We start from the raw sequence: 16,975 nt of genomic DNA, 5'->3' as shown, positions 1-16,975 counted from the left end.
GGATTGCGGTCAGCAGAGTTCCCACGTCCCAGAGCTCGTCCTTTATTATCAGTAACTATCAGGTCATTCCGTGTGCTCTTAACCACCAGGTCCATTATTGTCCTGACCACCAGGTCATAACACAAGCCGACCTCAACAAGGCCATCCTCGACTCCCCAGTTCAGTTGAATCCTGGCAGTGGGCAGTCGATGTATAGCTCCCTTGCTACACGGACTGCCACCGTCCGGTCCGTGTTCTCTTGGTCCCGGACGAGATGAGGCTTCACAAGGATCAAAGTTGCCCCGGAATCTCTTAGTCCCTGCATACGTTTCCCATTAACCCACACGACCTGTCGATGCTGTTGCCGATTATCTGCCCGGGCTGCTTGCACGGGGTCTACTTCAAGCAGCACTTCCTCCATTTCTTCCACCCCTTTTTCCATGCAAAAAAGTAATGTATCCATTAATTTTTTGGACACAATGATTACATTAGAAGCTGACGGAAATCTTGATGTGGACCTGTACTGTAAACCAACTGATAAGAACAGTTTGTTGCATTATAGTAGCTGTCACCCTCGACATGTCAAGCAGTCTTTACCTATTTCTCAATATCATCGGTTATCACGGATTGTCTCTAATGAGGAGAAGCAGGCGATACGACATCATGAAATGTCAGTTAAATTCCTACAGCGTGGGTATCCTTTAAGAACACTTCAAAAGGCGACAAATAATATTAGGAACAACAGGGTGAATTTGGGGAGACAAAGAATACCTTTTGTCAGCACGTTTCATCCATATCTTTATAAGATAAAAAACTGTGTCTTACGTCACTGGGATTTGTTGGGTAAAGCATATCCGGGCATCCCGGAATTTAATGACACTCCCATCATGTGTTACAAAAAACCCTCGAATCTCAGAAATCTTTTGGTTAAGGCTGACATTGGGTCCGATAAACCCCATTACACACAAAGGACTCTTTCTACACAGAAGCGAGGTACGTTTCCTTGTCTTCATTGTTTTCAATGTTCTAACATCACGAAGGGAGAGACCTTCTCACACCCCCGATCCGGAAAAATTTTCAATATAAATGGCTTTTTCACATGCAATTCCTCTTATGTCATATATTTGATTAAGTGTCCATGCGGTCTCGGGTATGTTGGGGAGACTTCCCAGCATATCCGGGACCGCATATCCCAACACAAGTCTACCATCAGGTGTCAAAAGCTAATGCTACCTATTCCAGCACACTTTGCTGCTGCTGGACATAATGTGTCTCAACTTAAATATCAGGTCATAGAGAGTGTAGCATTACCTAGACGGGGAGGTGATAGGATCAAGAGACTTAAATCCAGGGAATCTTTTTGGATTTTCACATTACAAACACTGGAACCGTGGGGACTGAATAGGGAGTATGAGATCAGTTATTGAATATATTTTGATTATACGTCACAGTGTTTAATAAGTAGGCTGTATGTATATGTATATATATTTGAGTCATTTATTTTTTCTTTTTTATCTTTTCTTTTTCATAGGTTCCTTGATGTATAGGTATGTATCCCCTAAATGAGCGCTTATCTCCTCTTCTTTGGTTTTTTTCTTCCCTTCTTCTCTTTTTATTTTCCTGTTAATATTCTTTGTTTCCTTTCCTCTCATATAGTTTTGCACTACTTAGCGTCAGCATTTTATCTTTTATTCTCCTAGTTCTTTTGATTCCGGTACTATATGAGCGACGCTTTATATGTCTGTGCCTGCGTGGCTTTCTCTCCCTTCTGCTTTACTATATCACTCGGCTTCTCCCGGTGCCATGGTTACGACACATGAGTACTTCTCCTCTCTCTTGTTTGGCTTTTTCCGGGATGACTCGGCTTCACCACATGTGACTGACCGGAGATTACATCAGTGCCCTATATAAGGTCCTTCTACACACTGCTCCATTACTGCTCGGGGAGGCCTTTTCTTATCTTGTTCACCACTAAAGGTATTTATCTTTCACAGCACGCTGAGGCTTGTTTATTTGTTCATTGTTGGTGGTTTTTTTCTTTTTTTCTCCCGGGGACCTCTGGCTCATTATGGGGATACATCGCTACTAACTTTCGTGTGTTTATTTATATCCTTATAGCTTATGTGCTATACATTTTGTGCAGGATTTGTATATTATAGAGCGACTATATACATTTGTACCTCCCCATTCTTATTTTTTCACGGCTCTGACCTCTATTGGGGTGATTATAGACATTTAGTTATTTATTGATTTATTTACCCATTATTTTCTCTTTAGGTTCATTTGGAACCATGCATCATTTATTGTCCTGCCTTCAAGGCCTATATTATGTGAACACCTGGTTTTATGATTAATTTGATAAATGGATATCATATTTACTTTTTTCCATGGTGTTGATTTTGAGAGTTCAGATACATATATGGACTACCAGTATTTTTGTTGATGTTATGTAATAACAGTTCTTGATTTATTATCTGTATTTTCATAGTATACAATTTATTTATGTTGTATTTTTTGTTTTTATTTGTATAGATTGTACCCTTGATAAAGACCTTTTCACGGTCGAAACGTTGGGAAAATCTCTCATTATACTTTGTTTCATGGCTGTGAACCCCCAGAATTAATGAATAAAATTGCATCATTGTGAATTGAAGACAAGACTTTTCTCACCTTTTTTATGTGTGCTGGAGGTTGTTCTATTCTATTGTCTTCCACCCCTTGGTTAGTCGTAGCCCCCAATGCCGGGTCAGCTTCGCCTTGGTAGCAGTGTACAGCAGCCCGGCTGAAGGTAGCTGTTCCCACCTTTGGCCACTGGGTATGCGGAGTCCGGTTGGGACATTGTCTTTGCAGGTGGCCCAGCTGACGGCAGGTGTGGCATCGTGCCCCAAGGGGACTGTGGTAGGCCGGGTTTTTAGCTGGTCCCCATACAATCTTCGGTGGTTTGGGGCCCTCCAGGTCCATGGGCGAACCCCTAGTGACCATCTGTGATCTGGACAACTGAGGCCTCTTGGCATCATGATGTTCATCGGCCAGACGAGCGGCTTCCTCAAGAGTCGTTGGCCGCCTGTCCCGAAGCCATTCCTGTATCTCGGGGGTTAGTCCATTAAAGAATCGTTCTAACAAGAAGAGCTGGAGGACGTCCTCCTTAGTGGTTGCTTGGCTCCCTTTATCCACTGTAGCAGTGACCGCCGTAATTTACAGGCCCATTCAGCGTGGGTATAGGTTACGTATTTTATAAGTCCACGGAACTTTTGGCGGTATGCCTCTGGTGTCAGCACATACCGGGCCAAGATCACTTCTTTGATCCGCTCATAGTCCATACAGTTCTCATCAGGTACCATACGATAGGCATCCGCCGCCCGGCCTGTCAGCTTGCTGGCCAGAATCTGAACCCGTTCCTCCGGCTTCACTTGATGAAGGGCACACTGCCGCTCAACGTCCTGCAGAAAGCCATCAATGTCTTCCTCTGCCTCCCCCAACTGTGGGAAGGCATTATACTGTATCTTTTTGTGGCTTACTGTTGAAGGTACCTGGTCGAAAGCCAGAGCTCCTCCTGCTCGCTGACTCTCCGCTCTGCTATATCCATTTTGGCCAGCTCCACTTTGGTCCGCTCTGCCATCTTCATCTTGGCTAGCTCTATCCTGGTCCGCTCGGCCATCTTTTCTTCAGATCAGTACGCACATCAGCCATCACCTCTCGTATGATCTCTACTGCAGGGTTTGGGCCATAGAACGCCATTCTGTTCTTTACCTCCCTCTGGAATTCAGTCTCCTCCACGTTCACATTGAGGGGCGCTGCACTGTCATGTTCCATGATGGCTGCTATCAAATCCGCTTTTGTTTTGTTGCTGGCGATCAACCCTCGGGCTTCCACCAGATCTTTTAATGTAGTCCTCTTTAACTTCTGGTAGTTGTTTTCCATTCATTCCTTTCCTCCTGTAGAAGGGGTATCATATCCCGCTGTCTGCCACCAGTGTAACGGGGTCTACCAAGCTGGGGTACCTCTTTCAGTACCACCCCGTGTTTCAGGAGGTCCACTCTGCTTTGGCTGGAGTCTGAATGAAGGACGCTGGCTGGAATTGCTTGGTTACATGGGCGCATATAAAAGATCACTGCTTCTCCACGTATTTCCAGTCTGACAACACTTTACTCACAGGACACAGAATATATCACACAGATACAGAGGGCAGGCCAATAGAAAAGTGGCAGGCCAGACATACATTACAATAGCCGCAGGTGGCCAGAGCCTGCTGATATTTACTGTGGGAATTACAAAGGTGGGGGGTGGACAAAAGGGGAATATCATGTCCCCTCTGCCCAGGGGCGAAGCCTGTGGGCTGATGCATTAGAGACATGCATCTCACATGGAACCTATTATACATACATATAACTGTACAACATATTCTGGGTGCTGAGTGGTTCCGTAACACGTAACAGGAAGCCATGCAGGGACGCAAGCAGTGGTGTAACATTGGCACCGAACAAACGATTCAAGGAAGTACTTTGACACTATTCAACCACCATTATGGGGTCATCCTTACTCTATTTATGGGGACACACTGGCATAATTTATTGTAGTTTTCCAACAGCTATTAAGAACGACGAGGTCTAAATTTTTTTGGATGGGTAAGAAAAGACAGATATATATATATATATATATATATATATATATATACAGTGGGGCAAAAAAGTATTTAGTCAGTCAGCAATAGTGCAAGTTCCACCACTTAAAAAGATGAGAGGCGTCTGTAATTTACATCATAGGTAGACCTCAACTATGGGAGACAAACTGAGAAAAAAAAATCCAGAAAATCACATTGTCTGTTTTTTTATCATTTTTTTTGCATATTATGGTGGAAAATAAGTATTTGGTCAGAAACAAACAATCAAGATTTCTGGCTCTCACAGACCTGTAACTTCTTCTTTAAGAGTCTCCTCTTTCCTCCACTCATTACCTGTAGTAATGGCACCTGTTTAAACTTGTTATCAGTATAAAAAGACACCTGTGCACACCCTCAAACAGTCTGACTCCAAACTCCACTATGGTGAAGACCAAAGAGCTGTCAAAGGACACCAGAAACAAAATTGTAGCCCTGCACCAGGCTGGGAAGACTGAATCTGCAATAGCCAACCAGCTTGGAGTGAAGAAATCAACAGTCGGAGCAATAATTAGAAAATGGAAGACATACAAGACCACTGATAATCTCCCTCGATCTGGGGCTCCACGCAAAATCCCACCCCGTGGGGTCAGAATGATCACAAGAACGGTGAGCAAAAATCCCAGAACCACGCGGGGGGACCTAGTGAATGAACTGCAGAGAGCTGGGACCAATGTAACAAGGCCTACCATAAGTAACACACTACGCCACCATGGACTCAGATCCTGCAGTGCCAGACGTGTCCCACTGCTTAAGCCAGTACATGTCCGGGCCCGTCTGAAGTTTGCTAGAGAGCATTTGGATGATCCAGAGGAGTTTTGGGAGAATGTCCAATGGTCTGATGAAACCAAACTGGAACTGTTTGGTAGAAACACAACTTGTCGTGTTTGGAGGAAAAAGAATACTGAGTTGCATCCATCAAACACCATACCTACTGTAAAGCATGGTGGTGGAAACATCATGCTTTGGGGCTGTTTCTCTGCAAAGGGGCTAGGACGACTGATCCGGGTACATGAAAGAATGAATGGGGCCATGTATCGTGAGATTTTGAGTGCAAACCTCCTTCCATCAGCAAGGGCATTGAAGATGAAACGTGGCTGGGTCTTTCAACATGACAATGATCCAAAGCACACCGCCAGGGCAACGAAGGAGTGGCTTCGTAAGAAGCATATGAAGGTCCTGAAGTGGCCTAGCCAGTCTCCAGATCTCAACCCTATAGAAAACCTTTGAAGGGAGTTGAAAGTCCGTGTTGCCAAGCGAAAAGCCAAAAACATCACTGGAGGAATGGGCCAACATACCAACAATAGTGTGTGGCAACCTTGTGAAGACTTACAGAAAACGTTTGACCTCTGTCATTGCCAACAAAGGATATATTACAAAGTATTGAGATGAAATTTTGTTTCTGACCAAATACTTATTTTCCACCATAATATGCAAATAAAATGTTAAAAAAACAGACAATGTGATTTTCTGGATTTTTTTTTCTCAGTTTGTCTCCCATAGTTGAGGTCTACCTATGATGTAAATTACAGACGCCTCTCATCTTTTTAAGTGGTGGAACTTGCACTATTGCTGACTGACTAAATACTTTTTTGCCCCACTGTATATTCATCTAAGGGGCGCCGTCTGTTTGTCTGTCTGTCACTGAAATCCCGCGTCGCTGATTGGTCGCGGCCGGCAAATCAGCGATGGGCACAGTCCGGCCACGAATTCGCCCCATCCTACTCTCTGTGCCCCCTCCAGTCAGCGCTCACACAGGGTTAATGGCTGCATTACACCGCGTTATGCCGCGGTGTAACACAGTCCGTTAACGCTGCTATTAACCCTGTGTGACCAACTTTTCACTATTGATGCTGCCTATGCAGCATCAACAGTAAAAAGATCTAATGTTAAAAATAATAAGCAAAATAAAAAATTATATTCTCACCTACCATCGACTTTCCTGCTGCTCCTCACGACGCTCCAGGCCATGCATTGCAGTTTCGCAAGATGATGGCGTAGCGAGACCGCAATGCATTCTTAGTTATTTTTTATTTTAATTCTTTTTTTTAACAGGGATGTGGTGCCCACATTGCTATATACTATGTGGGCTGTGTTAGATACTACGTGGGCTGTACTATATACTACATGGGCTGTGCTATATATTACGTGGCTGTGTTATATACAGCGTGGTCTGTGTTATATACTACTTCTCTGTGCTATAGACTATGTGGCTATGGTATATATTACATGGCTGGGCAATATACTACATTGCTGTGCTCTATACTATGTGGCCTGTGTTATATACTGCATGGGCTGTTATATACTATGTCTCTGTGCTATATACTACGTGGCTGTGCAATATATTATGTGGCTGTGCAATATATTACATGGCTGTGCAAAATATTACATGGCTGTGCAATATATTACGTGGCTGGGCAATATACTACGTGGGCTGTGTTATATACTGCATGGGCTGTGTTATATACTGCGTGGGCTGCGTTATATACTACGTCTCTGTACTATATACTACATGGCTGTGGTATATATTACGTGGCTGGTCAATATACTACATCGCTGTGCTCTATACTACGTGGCCTTTGTTATATAAAGCATGGGCTGTGTTATATACTATGCCTCTGTGCTATATACTATGCTTCTGTGCTATATACTACGTGGCTGTGCAATATATTATGTGGCTGGGCAATATACTGCGTGTCTGTGCTATATACTACAGGGGCTGTGCTATATACTACGTTGCTGGGCAATATTTTACGTGGGCTGCTATACACTACGTGAGCTGTGTTATATACTACGTGGGCTTTGACTGACTAAATACTTTTTTGCCCCACTGTATAATATATATATATATATATATATATATATATATATATATATATATATATATATATATATATATATATATATAGCATTGCTTTGGATAAAGCGATCTCATTATCTGGCAACTACCTCTAATTCATCTATACTTATTGCATATTTGCATATCTTTTCCCATGGAGCTTTGCCGTTAGCTTGATCTCTCTAATGTGAACCAGCATCCACCACTTTTAACAAACAGGTCAATTTGATATACATTGACGTTTCCTTTCTCTCTTTCCATTATCCCATGACATGCTCCAGCCTAAGGCGACATTATATCTGTCTACTAGCGGATTCCAGCGTAACATGTGACAGCCGATTAGCGCGGAGCCATCAGTACGTTTTCCCATTATCCACTTAGTTAAACTTGACTGATCCTCTGCCTCCTATATTCGCCATAAGCCGACATAGTGCCTGAATTGGAGGAATCCGCAGCATCCTGGGCATAAAAGTGAACCGCCTCGATGGATAAATGCCCTTTACTGTAAGGGGTTAATGAGGAAAAATCATGGAGCGGCTTAAAATAAAAACAAATGGGGCTCTTTAGATAAGGAAAGGATCAAGAGGTATCAGGGCTGTGTACACAGCATGGAACTCCGCAGTAATAATCCCAGCCTATTTCCATATAGATTACTATATTAATGTGCCCGGGCGTCGTTCCTGCCAGGTGGAGATAGGATACATGGTGCTTTCACCATTAACATATTCAGTGCCGCAGGGGCGCTGCACAGACGCCTTGTGTATTCACCGAATGTACGAAGTGTACGCCTGCAGAATCCGCAAAAAAACAAGCCGTTATAAGTAAACTAATGCTCCCGCGTGGAGGTCCCCCATACATGGGTGTAACAGGAGTCGCAGTAAAATCTAATGTAAAATGCAGAAGGGCCCCCCCAGGCACAAGGGCCCAGGGGTGAGGACTACCTAATAGATAGATAGCTGAGCTGCAACTAGGCTATCCTTCACCAATGGAAAACTCATATAGATAGATAGATAGACAGATAGATAGATAGATAGATAGATAGATAGATAGATAGATAGATAGATAGATAGCTCACCGTTGTCCAGGTGTGGCAGCTCTCCAGTGCTGAGCGGTCACGTGGTACCGCTCATTAAGGTAATGAATATGTGCTCCACGCCTATGGGAGTGGAGACGCTTGCATGTTCATTACCTTAATGAGCGGTACCACGTGACCGCTCAGCACCGTAAGAGCTGCCAGCGCCGGGACGGTGATGCAGTGATGGTGCGAGGAGGGTGAGTATGATGTCTCCTGTTAGCCGGCCCCTGCTCCACTGCTCCCTCTCCCCAGCCGGCTTTCTGGACAATGACTCATGTATAAGCAGAGGGGGGCGTTTTCAGCACAAAAAAATGTGCTGAAAATCTCGGCTTATACACGAGTATATATGGCAATTAGTGTTTTAGTGCACATTTGCAAGGCTACGTCCCCATGGTCAGTAATCGGCAGCGCTATGGACAAAGCACATGTCCGCTCCATCCAAAGCGCTGCCGGCTTTTGAATGCAGGTGAATCCGCATGTGCAGAACCACTGAACCCAATACATTGGACAGGTGATATTTATGTTGCGGAGACTGAGCATCTCCGCAAGATAAAAATACATGCTGCAGTCTGGAAAGATGCGCTGCATGTGCGTCTCCACAGGGAAGCCGGAGGCGTCGGAGCACGCATAGTGGGGATGGGATTTCTTGAAATCCCATCCACTATGCTGTAACAACTAGCCGCTGCGGGTTGTGTATATTCGCAGCGTCCAACCATCAGTGTTTACTAACTGTGGAAACTTACCTTAAGAGATTCGGACTTCATGACTCACCCCATCTTGCAGTTCAGTATACCACCAAGTTCGGCGTCTACTAGAAGCTAATGTGCATGACTATTTTCACAAACCTGAAAAAAGAACTTCCGCGCATGCACGGTAAAGTTTTATTACACTAATCGCCATTTGTAAAAAGGAAATCAATATATCAAGACTGTGCAAGCGCCGATGACGTCACACATCTAATATCGAGAGCAGCACGGCTATGTGTTTGTTAAACCAAACAGACATATTTGAGACTTAGTAACGTATACTGTATGTAACAACAATTACAAAGCTAGTCTATGCATGGAAAATATATAACACCACATTTATATGAGAAAGAGAACCACAAATAGATTTAATCATATCGATTCAACTCACATTGAGTAAGGGAAGAAACTTTATAGCACTATTTTCAATACAGACATAGAGAAAGAAAAAAAAACTTTTAATTTTTTTCTCCCTTTCCTTTTTCTCTTCTCTTTTCTTTTTTTCCTTTCTCCTCCCCCTTTTTCCTCTCTTTTCTTTCCTCTATGTCTAAATAATACAAAGTGCAATCAAGAAAAAAGGGGAAAAAATATTCTATATATATATATATATATATATATATATATATATATATATATATATATATATATATATATATATATATATATATACACACGTGGTCAAAATTGTTGGTACCCCTCGTTTAATGACAGAAAAACCCACAATGGTCACAGAAATAACTTGAATCTGACAAAAGTAATAATAAATAAAAGATCTATGAAACTGAACAAATGAAAGTCAGACATTGCTTTTCACCCACGCTTCCACATTATTTAAAAAAAATAAAACTCATGAAATAGGCCTGGACAGAAATGATGGTACCCCTAACTTAATATTTTGTTGCACAACCTTTTGTGGCAATCACTGCAATCAAATGATTCATGCAACTGTTAATGAGACTTCTGCACCTCTCGACAGGTGTTTTGTCCCACTCCTCAAGAGCAAACTGCTCCAGTTGTCTCTTGGTTGAAGGTTGCCTTTTCCAGACTGCATGTTTCAGCTCTTTCCAAAGATGCTCAATAGGATTTAGGTCAGGGCTCATAGAAGGTCACTTCAGAATAGTCTAATGTTTTCCTCTTGGCCATTCTTGGGTGTTTTTAGCTGTGTGTTTTGGGTCATTATCTTGTTGCAAGACCCATGACCTGCGACTGAGACCAAGCTTTCTGACACTGGGCAGAACATTTCTCTCTAGAATCCCTTGATAGTCGTGAGATTTCATTGTACCCTGCACAGATTCTAGACACCCTGTGCCAGATGCAGCCCCAGAACATAACAGAGCCTCCTCCATGTTTCACAGTAGGGAAGGTGTTCTTTTCTTGATATGCTTCATTTTTCCATCTGTGAACATAGAGCTGATGTGCCTTGCCAAAAAGTTCAATTTTTTTCTCATCTGTCCTTAGGACATTCTCCCAGAAGCTTTGTGGCTTGTCAACATGTAGTTTGGCAAATTCCAGTCTGGCTTTTTTTATGATTTTTTTTTCAACAATGTTGTCCTCCTTGGTCATCTCCCATGAAGTCCACTTTGGCTCATATAACTACGGATGGTGCGAACTGACACCGATGTTCCTTGAGCTTGAAATTCACCTTTAATCTGTTTATAAGTTTTTCTGGGCTCTTTTGTTACCATTCGTATTATCTGTCTCTTTGATTTTTCATCAATTTTCCTCCTGCGGCCACATCCAGGGAGGTTGGCTACATCACGCTGCTTGGAGATGGTCTTATAACTTTTACCTTTAACATGTTTGTCTATAATTTTCTTTCTAATCTCCTGAGACAACTCTTTCCTCTGGTCCATGTTAAGTGTGATACACACCATGTCACCAAACACCACAGTGAGTATCTGTAGCCCTATATACAGGCCCACTCACTGATTCCAAGATTGTAGACACCTGTGATGCTAGTTATTGGACCCACCTTGATTTATCCCTTTTGTCACATTATTTTCCAGGGTACCATCATTTCTGTCCAGGCCTATTTCATAGATTTTTTTTTTTAATTCTGTGGAAGCATGGTTGAAAAGCAAAAAATATCAAATTAAATAAAAAAAATATAAATATATAAAACATACTACAACAGGGAGGACAAGAAGCTGACCACAAACAGGTAGGGCAAAAAACCTCTACATTGTATTATTCAATTAATATTCTACATTCAAACCATCAGGTTTTAATGTCTTGTGTCTAAAGATTCATTCAAGTTCTTTGGTTTTCAGTGTCTTAGTCCTATCCCCACCCTGCCTAAGCGGTGGAACATTATCGATAATTCAAAAAGATTTTTTTTCTGTATGCTCAATTTCGAAAAAGTGTTTTGGAAGGGGCAGATGAAGCCTTTTTTTCGAATTGAAGATCTATGTTGGTTAATGCGAGTTTCAAAATCACATGTAGTTTCACCTATGTACCATGGATTGCATGGGCACTGCAGCAGATATATAACAACCTCGGATGTACATGTCAGGTAGCGATTTATATTATACACCTCCCCAGATATGGGATGTTGAAACAATGAACATTTTAACATATTTGTGCAATTAATACAACTTAAACATGGAAAACAACCCGATACCCATTTACCTGTCATATAGGTCTGTATTTTTGTTCTCCTACTACCAATATCAGACCGTACAAGTCTATCTTTTATGTTTTTTGCTCTCTTAAAGGAAATGATAGGAGGTGACTGATACTCTTCTATATTAGGAAAACATTTACCCAACATGGGCCAATGGTGCCTAATAATTTTGATAATTGCTCCTCTTTCTTCGCAGAATGTGGTAACCATTTTGTTAATTGTCTTATCCGATTTTTTATCCAAAATGGAATCCCGAGTCATGTATTTTATTTTATTGTTCCATTTCTTAAAAAGGTTTTTGGGGTAATTCGTCATCTGATCTAAAGTAGTGTTCACACTCTCCTCATTGCTCACTATTCATTTAACTCGCAGATATTTTTTGTATAGCTAGTTTGGAGGCTGTGACTCCCTCTGCTCTGACACTGCAGTCGTCCCATTGACCTGTAGGAGTTCTCACCAATTCTAATTGCCCATTTAAATTGTAGGCTTGCAGCCCAGGAGAGACATGTTTGTCCATTATTGTAGGCTTTTTTAGCCCTAAAGTGGCATCTACAGTAGAATAGGGAAGGGTTATGATAGGACTCATCAGAGAAGTGTCACCTTCCCGTGGTTGACGGGCACACATGAATTGGCCAAATTATGCGTTATTCGCTTTTTTGTAAGTACATCTTGGTGAGGGACAATGTAGTAGTAAGTTGTTTCCATTGACATTATATGTCTTGGCATTCACAGAGTGCTGCTGTGCTTTATTATACATATTTTATAGCTAGATATGAGAGATAGATAGATAGATAGATAGATAGATAGATAGATAGATAGATATGGGATAGATAGATAGATAGATAGATAGATCGATAGATAGATAGATAGATAGATAGATAGATAGATAGATAGATAGTTCCATCATAAGGATATTGGTAAGAAAAATAAAACCGGTGAATTTGATTTAAATATGGTGGAATTGAGGAAACATAGCAATTTTGTACCACCTGTAAACTCGGCTGTAATTGATGCGTTTGAAAAAGCAGTTACGACTGACATTGAAAAATTGAAAAATAATACTGTGAGGGGATATAAACACTCTAAAATCTTGAGGGAAGAGTTTGATGCTCTCCAGGAGCTTGTCCATGACGATGACATTATCATTAAACCAGCTGATAAGGGGGAGCGGTCGTTGTCATGGACAGGTCAATGTATATTACCGAAATAATGAGACAACTGAGGGATGAAAATGTGTATTCTAAAATGGATGGAGATCGGAGATTCAGTATAATTAATGAAATTAAGGCATGCTTAAAGGAAGCTCTGAATGCATATGTTATAGATCAAGGCTTATATGATTATTTATTGGTAGAGACCCCTCGAACTCCAGTGTTATATATAATCCCAAAAATTCACAAGACTCTGGTCAATTCCCCTGGGCGACCAATAATTTCAAGGGTATGTTCAATCTTTAATAAAATGGGCAGTTTTTTAGATAAAATATTTAATCCTATTGTAAAAAACAGTAAATCCTTTATAAAGGACACAACGGATTTTCTAAAAAAATTGGAGACAGTACACTTGGAGAAGGAGGTATTGTTGGCATCTTTTGACGTAGTGTCTTTGTATACCTCCATTGACCACGAACGTGCCTTAAAAGCGATTGAGGAAATGTTGGATTCTGTAAAATATACAACTGCAGGAAAAATATTGTTATTAAAATTATTGGAGATCAAATGGAAATGGAACTATTTTTTATTTGGTGATACGTTTTATATGCAGAAACAGGGAACAGCAATGGGGGCCAATATGGCCCTCTCATATGCAAGTTTAGTAATGGAGGTCCTGGAGGAGGACCTTATCTATGTATCCAACCACTTACGACATGTGTTGGTGTGATGGAGATACATAGATGATGTCTTCCTCCTGTAGACAGGATCTCAGGATGAATTGGAAAAGTTTCATCAATTCCTTAAAACAATTGATCAAACGACTAAATTCACACTGGTATAGCCCAAGACGGACATACAGTTTCTGGATGTGTTAGTCAAGCAGAAGGGGGGTGAGCTTACCACAACATTATTTGTAAAAAATACTGATAAGAATAATTTACTTATATATGATAGTCAACACCCGCATAATATGGTGAAATCCATACCACTAGGTAGGCTACTTAGAGTAAGGCGAATAGTTAAAGAAAAAGAGGAAGTGGATATAGTGGTTGACTCCTTGATAAAATTCCGCATGCAATATACCCACGGCAGGGAGTTCCGCAACGTGTGCACTTAGCCTTGGGCCTAGGGGCTTAAATGTTGACATTAAAATGCATACGGTTATTTAAAGCTAGGCATATGTTTCTGGTCTAATCAGTGAAGTTGGGATCTGGGAGTAGCCGTATGTTACTGTTATCTTAGATTTAGGGGTACTATGTTATTTGTTTAATTATGAATATCCCTAATTTTATAAATTTGTTTTTTTAGGTGCATTACTGTCCATCAGTATGAAATACTTACCTTGGGAGAACATACTAACATGGAGGACGGAGATTTTTTCAGCTTTTTCAGGAAATTGTCCCATAAAAGAAATACATGAATAATATACTGTAGTAATTATTTTTTGATGTTATTGAGTAAATTTTGACATTTTATGTGAATGGATTAAAGGCCAAGTTATTAATAAACCAAAATATTGGAATATCCAGCAAAAGGAACCATCTGCATTTGCTATTTTTGTCTAACAGCATGCGATTAATCCGACAATGATGCAACTTTGCCTTTAGTTGTCACAATTGAGGCATTTTGACCCGGAGGGGTTATTTGCAGCATTTGGACACTATTTGACTCCCGGAGATTACTTAGAGCTTTAAATAGCACCTCTGCACATGTAGCAGCACCGCCCCCTGACGAAGCTGACGTGAAACGCGCGTTGGGGCCACGACGTAGATCTTCTTAGTCGCCATTACCTGGGTAAGGACTTGGTGTGGGATTATCCCTTGTGATTACCTATTTGGTTAATAGTTTTTGAACCTGTGCGCAGGGCTCAGTGTACCTTACCGTATGGACTTGCTATGATTGATACAGACCTTACAGAGCCTGGTCCTATGCCTATTTACTATTTGCACTATGCACCTTAGAATGACTTAAATGGCATTAAGATCCTCCACGCCGTGCATTTTCCATCTATGCTACCGTCACCTTCTTTCTGTTTTTAATCAACTGTTATTGGACTAGAATTGTTTAAATATTGTTATGGTTGTTAATTGTGTAACCAATAAACTTGTTATATTTTTATGGACATAAACTCCGCTTTTTCTTCTATGACTCCCGGAGATAGCCTGAATAAGGTGTCGTTCGGAGCATGAGGGCGGGATTATGCACCGTAAGGAGTCCATGCGGCATTTAGCGCAGTGCATAGTTTAAACTTGGATGATCTTAAAAAAGAATAGTGGATGGTTCTATGTGGGACTATATCCCAAGAGATATGAAGGCATAGTGCGCCGCAGTAAGGGCGCCGTGGAAGCGCTTTAAATATTAAATAATAAGAGATAATTCAGTATGCCACAACAATTATGGCGGTATACTGCGCTTATGCGCATGCGCTATCCAAAAAATGGCACACAGAGTAGATGATTGGCCTGTAACCCATCTCACAGGATGACGCGCTTGGACATGCGCAGTAAGCTTGATAGAATGTTGTGTAGCGTACATGGCGTCCTCCATGAACAACGTGTATCCCAAAGGGTAAGTGGAAGCACATTATTAATATAATGATCATTTGCACAGTGAAATGTGCGATAGATTAAGTGATAATGAGTATAATATGTATGCGAACACATGAGCACGTAACACTTTTTGGCACAGATGCACTTTATGTGAACCATAGCAGATGGTAATAAGCTGTAATGCACTCTGATTACTGTATATGTACGGCACTTTATGTAATGTATAACACGATTGGCTGTAATTGAGGATTGTTGAAATGCCTATATATATATATGCACTCTGGGGAAACACCCACTGCTTGAGAAAGGCTCAATCAGAGCCAAAACGTTGCCCAGACATGTGGGTTTAATAAATCCTGCACATTTTTTCAAAGGATATGGAGTGCTGCCTACTTTTTTGAATTTTGTAAATTTTGGATAATCAATGGACAGGTTGCCTGGGGGCCTTGCACCCGAAGATAAGTGAAATAATTTTTGTGCTATCCCTATTTTTATTGATAGATAGATAGATAGATAGATAGATAGATGGATAGATATAAACTGTACGTATATGGTCAAAGGACCTACATTCCAGCATCCAATGAAGGGAAAAGGGTATGAAATTAAACATAGTGGATGCTTTCCTGAAACGGAAAGTACTTGCAAGCAGCATAATACAAAGAATAGCAGGTTTACCCAGAATCCTTTGCAGTAGGCGGAGCTATGCAAATCATCTCTTTCCACCCCTGTCTAATCCACAGCGCTTGGAACCGCCAAGCGTGCAATGCTGCGGATTAGTTTCTAAATTTACACAGCCAACCAATTCCTACCTGTGGACACGTGTTTCGGGCTTTAGGCCCTCATCAGCACAGGGCTGGAATTGGTTGGCTGTGTAAATTTAGAAACTAATCCGCAGCATTGCACGTCAGGATTTGGTCCAGAAGTTGATTGAGACCATGCCAGGGAGAATTGCAGAGGTCTTGAAGAAGAAGGGTCAACACTGCAAATATTGACTTGCTGCATTAACTCATTCTAACTGTCAATATAACCTATTGGTACTCATAATATGATTGAAATTATATTTCTGTATGTGATATAAACATCAGACAAACACTAATAAAAACCAGAGGGCAGCAGATCATGTGAAAATATAATTTTGTTGGATGAACGACGTGTGAGTTCAAGACAAGAATGAACCAACATAGATATACGATAAGAAAAAATAGAGTTGATCTCCCTGTCCCTAAACATTTTGTTGATTGCAAGCATACTGAGAAAGATTTAAAATGTAGGATAATTGATGCTGTCCCGGTACAGAGAAGCGGAGGAGATAGGGAGTTGATCCATAAAAAAAGAGAACTAATGTGGATATAT

At 41.2% G+C, this 16,975-nt stretch overlaps 1 protein-coding gene across 3 annotated transcripts; it reads left to right on the top strand.

Moving 5' to 3' along the window:
• The first annotated feature begins 450 nt into the window (after positions 1-450).
• On the top strand, positions 451-14,611 carry LOC138664191 (uncharacterized). Of its 3 annotated transcripts, none has more exons than XM_069750674.1 (2): positions 451-1,956; positions 14,382-14,611. In XM_069750674.1, the coding sequence occupies exon 1, from the start codon at positions 459-461 to the stop codon at positions 1,404-1,406; it is 948 nt and encodes a 315-aa protein (XP_069606775.1). In that variant the 5' UTR covers positions 451-458; the 3' UTR covers positions 1,407-1,956; positions 14,382-14,611. The 3 variants fall into 3 exon arrangements, with proteins under 3 accessions (XP_069606775.1, XP_069606773.1, XP_069606774.1); XM_069750672.1 differs by lacking the exon at positions 14,382-14,611 and adding an exon at positions 2,512-2,627; XM_069750673.1 differs by lacking the exon at positions 14,382-14,611 and adding an exon at positions 2,257-2,494.
• The last annotated feature ends 2,364 nt before the right edge of the window (positions 14,612-16,975 follow it).

The sequence above is a fragment of the Ranitomeya imitator genome, chromosome 2 (assembly GCF_032444005.1).
Source record: "Ranitomeya imitator isolate aRanImi1 chromosome 2, aRanImi1.pri, whole genome shotgun sequence".
Classification (NCBI taxonomy): Eukaryota; Metazoa; Chordata; class Amphibia; order Anura; family Dendrobatidae; genus Ranitomeya; species Ranitomeya imitator.
The sequence above is the reverse complement of the archived record's forward strand: the minus strand, read 5'-3'. Positions and strand labels throughout refer to the sequence as shown.